This window comes from Ornithodoros turicata, chromosome 4 (genome assembly GCF_037126465.1).
Source record: "Ornithodoros turicata isolate Travis chromosome 4, ASM3712646v1, whole genome shotgun sequence".
In the NCBI taxonomy this organism is placed as follows: domain Eukaryota; kingdom Metazoa; phylum Arthropoda; class Arachnida; order Ixodida; family Argasidae; genus Ornithodoros; species Ornithodoros turicata.
The window spans coordinates 25,342,073-25,353,477 of NC_088204.1; the positions used below are offsets into that span (position 1 = coordinate 25,342,073).

General features: G+C 47.5%; 1 protein-coding gene and 1 long non-coding RNA gene across 2 annotated transcripts; both read left to right on the forward strand.

Annotated features, from left to right (window-relative positions):
• Positions 1-5,784: 5,784 nt before the first annotated feature.
• LOC135392837 (uncharacterized) lies at positions 5,785-6,667 on the forward strand. The gene is made up of 3 exons (XR_010422249.1): positions 5,785-5,895; positions 5,984-6,209; positions 6,280-6,667. It is a non-coding gene; the product is annotated as an uncharacterized LOC135392837 (long non-coding RNA).
• A 1,357-nt stretch (positions 6,668-8,024) lies between these two features.
• LOC135392838 (uncharacterized) lies at positions 8,025-10,112 on the forward strand. The gene is made up of 5 exons (XM_064623535.1): positions 8,025-8,171; positions 8,252-8,772; positions 8,838-9,034; positions 9,098-9,549; positions 9,611-10,112. Exons 2-5 carry the CDS (start codon positions 8,560-8,562, stop codon positions 10,096-10,098), a joined length of 1,350 nt encoding a protein of 449 aa, XP_064479605.1. The 5' UTR covers positions 8,025-8,171; positions 8,252-8,559; the 3' UTR covers positions 10,099-10,112.
• The last annotated feature ends 1,293 nt before the right edge of the window (positions 10,113-11,405 follow it).

The following is an 11,405-nucleotide window of genomic DNA, read 5'->3' on the forward strand; positions in this document are numbered from 1 at the left end:
CAAAATTCGCTAAAATTAAGGTCTCGCGAAATTAAAGGGTTTTACAGTATAAACTTGTCCAGAACGATTGGGTTGAGTCTGCCATGCTTCGCGCGCATTATACGCCCCGCAATTCCGCGATTGAAAACACCCTCTCTGACTGTGTGCTTTTCGCATGCACACACAAAATGCACTATTTGCTACGCACTTCTCGAGCGCAGAAAGGGCGACGGGCAATCCACGTGAGAGGACCAAGTGCTTTGGAGCGATCGAGCTGATTGGTGTAGGCGCTAATCTGTTGGTCAGATAGACCGCTTTCCAGCGTTGCCCACATACGTGAGGCCGACAACGGCAAGCCCTATCACCACCACCACTACCACCGCTTTCCAACCCAGATAAGGCGAAAGTCGCGTCATTTCTGCGCTCGGAAATGACGTACTTCTTGTTTCGGCTCATTTGCATAGCGACATTCAGCGTCGGATATTTCAACACACGTGCGCGTTTAAGAATTTCTTAAACATGGAATGGCTTTCAACGATGAGTATCTTCCGTTCTGCTATCCCGTTTTTACGCGAAATTCCTTAATTAAAGAATTAATGAATTTGAGGTAATTAATGATCTTATAGTTACATACTTTCTTCGAGGTAATATTCGCATGACCAACTCAAAAGCGGCATGTATTTCGTCCCGCTATTTTTTAAACAAAAATTCTGTGACGAATAAAAAACAAAACACCCTGTATATAGATAATGACCAGTGCTATGCTGTTGGTGGATGACCGGCAAACAACCTGCAAGAATTGAATGACAAGTTTTCCTGGAGTGGTGTGCCTCCAGGGTCGACTATGAAACGAAACTCTTAAGCATAAACAGCATATCAGGAGATGAAATTGGCACTGCTAAAAACACCACAAATGAAGCCTGGAACCTAGGATGAAAGAAAAACAAACACAATATTAGGTATGGGAGATATTCGTTTATAGAAAGTGGATCAAAATGGGCACATACACAGCCGCGCCGATTTTTCAACATCGGCGGCGGCGGCGGCGGCGCGCCGACAGTTTTGGTACGGCGGCGACGGCGAGGCCGCGACCTCCGGCGGCGGCGCTTCGGCGCGGCGGCGCACACCTCTATGTCCTCCTCCTCTCATTGTGACAGTGTCGTCCGTACTTTGCCCACCCCGCCTTCCGCGCCTTTTTGCGATATCGCATATGACAATGATACCATCGTCGTTGAATAAAACGTTCCACTAATGCCACGCTAACACCCTGGGCCGACTTCTATATGGCGACGAGAAGGCCCAGAGTGGGATTCGAACTCAGGAACCTCCTACACTGGACGCGATACGCTGACCACTAGTCTAATTCGTGATGCGTGACGTTTTTCTTATCGTGGGGTTCGTGTCTAAACACGTCAAAACATGTTCAAACTCGTTCAAGGACGACATAGAGAGTGAGAGAGGAACTAGTGTGTCCAGGGATGACTTCGACGGTTCGCCCATGTCTGAACACGTCCAAACATGTTCAAACACGTCTTAAGATGTCCAAACACGTTCAAGTACGTCATAGAGAGTGAGAGGAAAAGCTTTAGTATAAATGTCGAAGCGAACGTTTGGTCGTCATTCTCACGTCATCATGCTCAGCTTGGTAGATTCTTGTAAGTAATACACATGACGTCATCATCTTCGAAATTTTTGAAGAGTTTCGTTTACAGTTTACAACACTTTTGCTGCGCGTGAAGTCGGTTTTTTCCCGCCTCACATATTTCGGGAGATTGGCAGCGCCCGCTTCTTCTTCATCAACTGTGGTGGATTGTGGTCTAAAGGCGAGTTCCCACATATAGCGCTTCGCTCTATAGGGCTAGAAAATAGCGCTCGAAACCTAGCGCTGTTTTTCCGTTTGCCGTTCTCACATACAACCGAGCACATAGCGCTATCCTGCTGGGGTCACGGGATATCTCTTTGCGACGTGATGCACCAGTGCTGCTGTGATTGCTTACTGTCGGCGTCGGGTATCCGCAGCATCAAGGGGGATAACACTTTCGATGCTGTGATCGCGATACCAGACTATAGTAACCAAACAACCATGCATTGGCAGATGAAACTCGTGGCCATTTTCACGTCGTCGTCGTCATCGTCGTCGTCGCATTCCCGTCTTGCTGCTTCGAGTGATCGGAAGCAAGACAAACCCCAGCTTCCGCGACGTCACGGCTGAAAGAAGCTCACGATTGGTTAACGCAGACTCACCGCTCAATATAGCGCTAGAAAAGTTGACCGGGGCTCTACTTCGACAGGAGCGGTTTTATAGCGGTTTTTAGCAATGCGAGGAGGAAAATGTAGCGCAATTTTCTAGTGCTACGTAGCAAAGCGCTATATGTGGGAACTGGCCTTAAAGGTACGCTTCCTCGTTATCATTTTTAATACGTTCTATAACCACTCACACTTTTTTCAGAGCAAAAGCATTGGACGGACCGATTGATACGCCCGTTTCTCGGCTGTCGGACGGTACCGTTCGTACGTTGCGAAGGACTTCTACTATTGAAGGAAGATGGAGAAGATGGACCATCAGTGTCACTCTGTGACTGAAGAAGATTGTACATGTGTTTAAGATAAAAAACACGTGTTTCTCACGCTCCTTTCGTGCAGATTACGAATGGCTACCGACGGGAGATCTACCCCTGGTCCTAACCTTCAAGCCTCCTCTGAAGACCTCCTTTTTGCGGATCGGCGATCAGCTGACCACCTGTCGTTGCGGTGGACTCTGGTCGAGCGACCCCAGCCATTGGTTAGACTCGAGCCTTCGTCCGTATTTGCGTTGTCTCCTCGGCTACGAAACCAAAGCTGGATTCTAATTCATGTATAACCTCTCACGATAAATAAAAAAGGTTGTGTATATACTCTCATTCCGTCTCAGTCATGACGCCCGAGCAGCGGTTTGCAACCTTTGTGCCAATGCGAATGCATCGGGACTTGCTGCGATTACGCGATTATATTCACGGCGATGGCTGCGAGGGTGACTTTCGCTCGATTCTCAAGACGATACCCTACGTCTATTCACTGTCAGTGGGAAGATTCCAAAGAAAATGAAGCGTTTCGTAGATTACAAGCTCGAGCTGTTGGAAAAGTATAGACGAGGAGAGGCAGTCGACCCGTGTCTCATCAACGCGGGCTTCAACCGACCTATCATTCGGCGCTACTGGCTTCTCCACACGTCCCTCGACGTCACGGTGACCGGTGCCGAGCGTCGGGTCAGCACGTTGGAAGATCGTCTCGCAAGCGTCTTGTGTATGTCGTGAAAAAGAAAAAAAGACTATTTTACGAGACGAGTTCGCTCACGAGGAGACGTTTTATTGTTTCGTCATTCTCTTTGAGGTTACAGGAAAACATGGATACATAATTTTTCAAGCTGTAGCGTTTCGACATACATGTAGCTACGTAGATAAAAAAAGCCAGCAGTAAGGCGAGAATGGTGATTGAATACACTGGTCATTATACTCGTCCACTAGTAAAGTCCTTCGAAGGTTTGCTTCAATGGGGGGAAGTCCGTAAAGCTTGATTCACACACGCGTTTTTTGAATGCGTTTCGCGTTCGCGGCGCCGCGAAACGCGAGCCGCGGAGCGTTTCCAGCCGCTTTTCGAGAACTGCTCCGTGCTGCAGCTTCGGAGGGCAGAAACGCGAACGCTTTTCATCCAGCCAATCGGAGCGCTCGGAGGGGTGAGGTGGATTCCTTTTGGCGCCGGCGGGCAATGGCGGGCTTCCCGATACCGCGCTGGGATCTTTTGTCATTTGTGCGTGTGTACGTGTTTGGTGCTACCGCGTGAGTAAATTCCTTGGTGTCTGAGCTGTCAACGATGAGCTGGGAATTTGCGCAAACCACGGAATCGACGAAAATAAATACGACTTGTGTGTAACTGTGTGTTGGTCGTCGGTAGGTAAACATGTGTCGCGCTTCTTCTGCCGTTCTTTCTCTGCTATTGTGTCGCGTTTGTCGTTCCAACGATTGATGATTCCAGCAGAAATGCTTCACGATAATTATAAAATGGAGAACATGCTTCACAATGTAAATTTTGAGGAAGAGAGCTGGAAGTGTCGGTACGATCCTGATGTAGCAACAAAAACGAAGCGCGTTTTCAGGATGGCGGCTCGGCTATGTGTGACAGGCCCCTCTCGGCGGCGCCGCGAACGCTGAGGCGGCGACGCTTTTTGAAACGCATGTGTGAATGAGCCTTAACTGTCGAAAAACACGGCAGACCCGTTGTAGTTTTTCAGGTAGAGCACCCAGTTGCCCGCGCTTTCTTCGCTCTTCGGTATTGATGATTAAATAGCCGGCTTACATAAAACGAATGCTTCGTCGGAAGCGCAAATGCCTCTCAGCATGGAGGAAGCGAAGGGGTTCAGGGACACGAGTTCCAAGATTTCGCTCTCGTACATCTTTTCTATAGGAAGGTGACCGTACGGTCCTTGTCGACGCACATGAGCTTGGGACACTCGAAATCAAGAGGACGGTGACCGCATGTGGAAGGGCTTTAGCGAAGCGTAATTGCAGGCGAACGTTTCCTTTTCGCCACTCGTTGAAATGCAAAGGAGAAGAACACTTGTCCACGTCCAAGTTGAAGTAGAGAAGGAACCCGTTCGTTTTAAATCGCTCGTAGCTGTACTTGAAATGTTTTTCACCCAGTTCTTGCAAGAAGTTAAAGTAGGGAATTTTGACGAGGTCGTTCTTAAAGTCGTACTCGGCTCGCACTTGCTGTCGTCCATGGAGAGCATCGAATAAGACAGGTCGTAATGGCGGAATTTGTAGGGGTTCGATTGGATGTCGTCGAGAAAGTCGGACATGGCGAGCAGGGCGACGCATAATTTGGAAGGCACCCTTTCGGGATAAACGTTTTCAAAGTGAGCGTCCAAGCTCCCGGCACTCAAGCTCCGCACCTTGGTTTCCAATCCGCGTAACACGTAGATGGCCGGCGTGGTCGGAAGCCGCCGCTCGTATTCCAGAAACAGGGAAGGTGCCAGCATCACCTTTTTCAAGTATAACGTATTTCTTTAATGTCCACCCCGTAATCGTACGTTTTCTTGTCGTTGAGGACCGATATGAGTTTCAATTCGTCGTTGTTTAACAGGAAAACGACGCGAATTTCGACGGCAGGTACCAAGGGCGCGGCTGTTGAAACAGGTCGGTATTGATCTGATCGACCAGGTTAAAGTATTTTCCACCCTTCGTCGCTTCGTAGCGAGACGAGACGTCGTAATCGTTCTTTAAATGTTCGTCGTCCTCGACATAGAGTCCAGCAGCGTACACTGTTTCTTGAGCCAGGGGCATGGAATGAAGCACGACGTCCAAAATATTCCTGTAGGCGTACAACTCATTGGAACTGACGAGCTTGTTGTTTGCATAAATGGTGATCATCTTAAACATGCCGCTCAACAGATGGTTTATTGGGAAAACGACATCTTTCTCGTCCATTGCTTCCAATGCGCGCGGTCAAGGACACAATGCTGCCGTAGAGATCCAAGTGGGCCCTTTGCAAATTTTGAATAGAAAATTCGATCACTGTATTCAGGACCTACTAAATAAAGAGAAGACCTACCGACGGCGACCTTCTCCTACGCCGGGGAGGGAGTTCCTAATTTCGCCGCAGCACGTGAGGGTGGCGCTCGGAGCCCACTGCAGATTTTCTCCTGCGCGGAACGCACGTGGCAGGCACATGGTGCTTTCGAGTGCGTGTTTACGATCGTTTGGTGTCATGTGGACGCTGCGTTGGACGCGATTCGTTTAATTGTACATAGAGCCATGGTATACTGTTGCGTCCCCATTTGTAAATCAGATGGGAATAAGCTCGGAAAGGAAAAGGTATCTTTTCACGAGTTTCCATCGTCTGGTCTTCGCGAGGACTGGATCCGTGCGATTTCAAGGTCTGGTAAGTACCCCATGCCTTTTTTTTTTTCAAATACAAAAAGCACTCGTGTTCCTTAGCCTGCCGCTCATGATATTTTCTTCAATTGAAGGCCAAAGCAACAGCCTGTGGTGTCCCAGTGACCGATCTCAAGTCTTCTCTCGGCACTTTAAGCCCGATGACTATAAGGAAGGGCTCAAGATACGAAAACTCAAGACAACCGCTGTCCCCTCCGTGTTCCCGGAGTACCCTAGCTATAAGCAACCATGTCAAAAGAAACCGCGGAGGGCACCCAAACCGAGGTCAGAGGGAATCCGCAAACCAACGAAGAGAAAGCGGTAAGGTTCTCGTTTTTCTCCCTTCCTTTTTTTTCGTTGCAGTGGTCATTATTGAGCGGTGATCACACAGGAGCCCATCGGCAACGCCCAAGCGACAGCCACTCCAAGAACGAGACGAAAACAGAAATCCTGAGTGCGCAAGTCTGGACACCAGCGATTCTTATGCAGGCAGTGACATGCCGAACCCTGAAAGCACAGAAAGCGTACTTCAAACCGGGCCCTCGAAATATCGAACTATTTCAGTGCAAACACATCTGACAGTGAAGAAAATCAAGCAGTACTGCACAAAGCTTGACACTCTGGCACGAAAGTGCAGGCGGCTGCAGTCAAAAGTGAAAGAGCTACGTACCAAGCTGAAATCAACTGAGAAGGAAAGCAAGGAACACAAAAAACTGTTGAAAAGGAGCAACGTAACATTGCTATTGGTATGGTAACGACATGCTAGAGCTGCTCATATATCTTAAATATGCTATTTACTTCCAGAGCAAGGCAAAGGGTGGTGACCCAGGTGCTAAGTTCCTGAAAGAGCAGCTCAGGTACATCAATTCCAAGAAACCACGGTGGGACGAAGGGACAATCCGACACTGCATACTGTGGTACGCAAAGTCTCCATCAACATATAGGCAGGCTCCCACAGCTCCCCATAGAGCCCATAGTTTGAGATAATTCAGGCAACACTGGACACGCAACCAATGAAAATGAACTATGATGCCTACCTTTCGGCCAATCAGGAGTCTCTCAGTTTGGCTCGCCTTTCGGCCCGGTACTGGCCAGTACTGGCTACCATCGGCTTTAACTTTTACTGGTTTTCATGCCCGACGCTTGTTATTCCGTATTCCAGAACAACTAGGCAAATTTTTGACAAAATACACATTTATTTGAAACATCGTACTGATTCAATAGTCTGACACAAATATTCACCGTGCCTACAGAGTCCAAATCGTTGCGTTCGTTGACCAAGTTCGAGCTCGAAAAACACACACACTCTACTCCCAGAAGTGAGCGACGCTCACGCAAGTGCATGCGATTTCACGGTGAGCCTTTCACCTTTCGTTGGTTGCAGTGCGAAGGTTTCAACGAAGCGGGCAATGCTTGTCGCACGGACACCGAATCCTGTCTCCGTTGTAACTGCATTTGAAAATGCGACGGCGCTCACAAGTGTTCCTCAGGCGTCAGCTCACCACTGCATTCCAGTTCTGAATTCTAGAGACTGTTCGTACGTAGGATACTTGTGTCGGGAAACATCACAACACGCGCTGAGTCACTTTGACACACGAACATATCTGGGACTTCTCTTTCAATAATGCCATCATACCGTGGAGTCAACTGACATCGTCGAGACGCGAGACGCCGCTGCCATTCTCTCCCTTCTCTTCTCGCAACTGCCCGCCAGACAGGCAGCCCGCGAAAGAATGCTCTTTTGAAACTTTGCCAACCAATAGCGGAGCGCGCAATGTCCTTCGACCAATGGGTATCAACTATGATGCCTGACGGAGTAATACCACGTGTTTATGACGTGCAAACATTTTTTTAGAGCCGCGAAGAAGGGGAGCTGTGGGGGCCTGATATAGGCTCATAAGCAGATCCAAGCTTCTCAAGTTGCCAAGCCGTTCCACACTAAAGAGGTACATCGGGTCCTGCACTGGTAATGTTGTGACCTCTTTGATTGAACAGCGACTGAGAAAGGAAGCTGCTCAGCAAGTTTGCGAACAGGTACTGATTGCCAGTCACTGCTATTTGCATCATTGTCACTTTGCATTCACTATTTTACTTGCAGGCGCGCTTCGGGTCCCTCATATTGGATGAGATGTCCATTCGTCCTGGGACATTTTACAACAGGCACGCAGATGAAGTTCATGGGCTTGTCTCTGTTGATGCAACAGGTGGGGCAGGCAGCGGCGAGAAAGAGGTCGCTACGCACTTGCTTTGCTTCATTTTTGTTGGACTTTCTACGCACTACAGGTACTCTACACTACCTATGCAATGACTATGCAGTATACACAAATTACATTTGCCTGACCTCAATACTACTTGTATTTCAGAATACCTGTTGGATATTTTTTCACACGGGCTTTGACAGGAACACAGCTGCATGCAATCACAACAAACATCCTGCAGACTGTAGAAAGAGCTGGATTTAAGGTCTTGCGCATTGTTGCAAACAATCATCCCACGAATAGGAAACTTTTCTCTATCCTGTGCAACGGCGCTATTGTCCCCGTTATGAAGTACGTCTTCAGCTTAAATTGTACTATTACACACTGCAAATCTTACATATTGCAATTTGGCTTGCAGGCAGCCGCTAGATGGGGAAAGACCACTGTTCTTGTCTTTTGACTATTGCCATATAATGAAAAATGTCCGATCACAGTTTTTGGCACCCAACAGACTGTTTTGCAACAACGGAAAGTTTCTGGACCCAAAGTACTTAAGAATGCTCCTAGAAATTCAGCAGAAGCAGAATGGCTTCAAACTTGTACGTGGCCTAACTCGGAAGCACCTTTTTCCGAACAACCTAGAGAAAATGAACGTCAAACGTTCTGTAGACATATTCAAGCCTGAGGTAAGTCACATTTTGCATTTTTTTATGCAGGTTAAATGCAAAAAACAATCATTTACTTAATTTAGGTCACTGCAGTGTTGAGGTATCTGCTGAATTATGGACACCACGTTGGGATCTCTGGGTTCGGCGCAAGCCTTCCGACAATTGAATTTCTTGAAATAATCTTCAAGTGGTTCACCTTGCACAACATAAAGAGCACAAATTTCCACATCTTCAGTCGTGACCCAATGAGAATGCCATTTTACTGTGAGAATGATGAAAGGTTTGTGGCCCCGTTTTCTGATATCTTGTTGCACTTGCTTAACGCTGCTGTCTTACATTCTAGGCTCTCTTGGCTCGAGGACACCTTTCTGGCATACATCAATCAGTGGAAGCAAGCAGCACCGGCTAACACAGCTTTCTTGTCACCTGAGACTTATGAAGCATTGCATGTGACCACAAATGCCACTGTGCTCTGCACTCGCTACTTGCTGTCTCATGGCTTTAAATATGTCCTAACCTTTAAGTACTCCTCTGACGAAGTAGAGTCTTTGTTTTCTGCCATACGGCAACTGATTGGATCAAATGACCAGGCAGATGCATACGCCGCTTTGTCAGCTCTGCACAAAATTGTGGTGACTGGACTTATCAAGCCCTCTGCGAGTGCCAATGTTCAAAACTCGGACTTTCAGCTCTCTGATCTGCTCAAAGCACCTTCAAGTCCTGTGCCACAGGTGCCACGTGCTAATGCTGAAGCAACACTGCTGCCATATTTGGGTCAACTTAAGACAACACCAGGTACAATCTTGACTATACCCGTGAGTGAATAGTGCGTGCTAACATGCTTTTAAATTTTTAGCGGCACCATGTCCAGGAATTAAAGCAGCTACCGTCGCTCTTATTGGTGGATACCTCGTCAAAGTCATAGAGGAGAAGATCAACTGTGCTGGGTGCCTTGAGCGATTTAAATGTGAAGCTCAGAGTGGACCTACTGTAGCTGTGATTAACAACTTGGACCGCGGGAGCCTTTCGTATCCAAGCCCACAGTTTGTTAGCTTTTTAGTGACGCTCGAAAGTGCAGCTAGTAGCATAAGGCACCTGCTTCTAGAAACACCAAAGCCACTCAGTTGGTTCGTCAGTAAGGTGTCACCTGCAGTGCATGAAAATGCCCTGTTCACATGTGCCACTGACGTAAGTGATGCGCATAAAACAATGCTGGTGCAGACGGTTCTCGAAAAGTTTGTGCGGCCGTTCCTGACAAACATAAGCGCCCACATTACCCAAGAGAGCCAAAAAAAGAAGGTTCTGCACAACAAACCACTTTCTAGAAAAGTGTTGAAGCTTTAGAATTCTGTTACATATTGTTGTACATAAACCGTTTTATTTGTGGTGTGTACATATCGCATTCTACTTCGAGACTTCTGTGCGAAAATATAGTTACGGAGGCTTCTCACCTTATCCAGTGTGTGGTTATTTATCCATCATTCAAACATTGTAACCCTGCATGCGTAGCAGTAAAAGAAAAATACGCAAAAGAGCGAAAAATTGCATCTTTCGTTGCATTGCATCGCCTACATTACCACAGAAACAACAGAGGGCTTTTAGGTCTGCTCTTTATTTAGTAGGTCCTGACTGTATTATTTACCTTGTTGACCGGATAAAAGAGTTGGTATGAAGTATTTTCCATGCCGTATTGAATGAAATAAATGATGTGAATGTATTGAATGAATCGAATATCATCACGTCACTCGTCAGACAGAGCGGCGACTGTTTTTTGTCTTTCATTGACGTCATGATGGACGGAGCGCACAGTGGATGTGTGACCTTCACGGCGTACCAAAGATATCTGCAGGTGCGTCGTGTGTCGGCACCTTTTGTTGTCTTTTGCGACGTTTCTTTCCATTGTTGTTGTTTTTTCGAGAGCCCTCCATGGAATCCAGCACGTCTCTCCCCGTTGCTATGGCTGTCTTTTTTACTGCGCGCGATATTCCTTCGCCGTCGGCCAAATTCCGTGCCAAGCGCTTCAACGTTCTCTTGGCGATCGGTTTTATTTGCTGCCAGATGGGAACGATAAACTTGGATATGTTGCTCAACACACCGCCCCCTTGTTGGAAAAGGGGTCCCGTGTACACAGGAATTATTTTGGGGGAATTACGGTACATATTTGAAATGCAACGTTAAATTGGTTCTACCTTTGGGCCGCAACGGCAAACATCTTCCCGTTTGTCCGCGAGAACAATCATCACTGATGGAATTTAGAATTAAGACAGGTTAAAATACTGGATGTTATCTAACGTGTAGGTGACGACGTGCTTGTCTTTCTCGAAATAAAAGGGTAGTATTTTTAATATCGTTTTTTTCCCGCTCCCCACGTATGTGGGTTCCACGATATCTGTGTAGACGATTATGTTGTGAAACGGGGGTTCCAGGAGTACCTCGACAGAGCTCGTAGCATCCTCCTCCGCCGTGAACAATGTGCGCAATTCGAAGCCCAAAAGCACGGCCACGTACTCGGAAAGTCTTAAGGTGGTGGTTGTTTGTTGGCAGGAACCGTAAGGCGGTAGAAGCAAACAGGGACGCAGACTCGGAGTCGAGGGGATCAGGCTCGTTTAATGAGACAGGCCAAGAACGAAAGTGAGCGAGAATAGAAAAAC

What these genes read in the sequence shown, in the direction of transcription:
- LOC135392838 (XM_064623535.1), top strand. Translation starts at nt 8,560, where the DNA reads ATGAAAAATGTCCGATCACAGTTTTTGGCACCCAACAGACTGTTTTGC. An exon ending in TAGACATATTCAAGCCTGAG is followed by an intron (nt 8,773 to 8,837) that starts GTAAGTCACATT and finishes TACTTAATTTAG; the next exon opens with GTCACTGCAGTGTTGAGGTA. An exon ending in TCAACTTAAGACAACACCAG is followed by an intron (nt 9,550 to 9,610) that starts GTACAATCTTGA and finishes TTAAATTTTTAG; the next exon opens with CGGCACCATGTCCAGGAATT.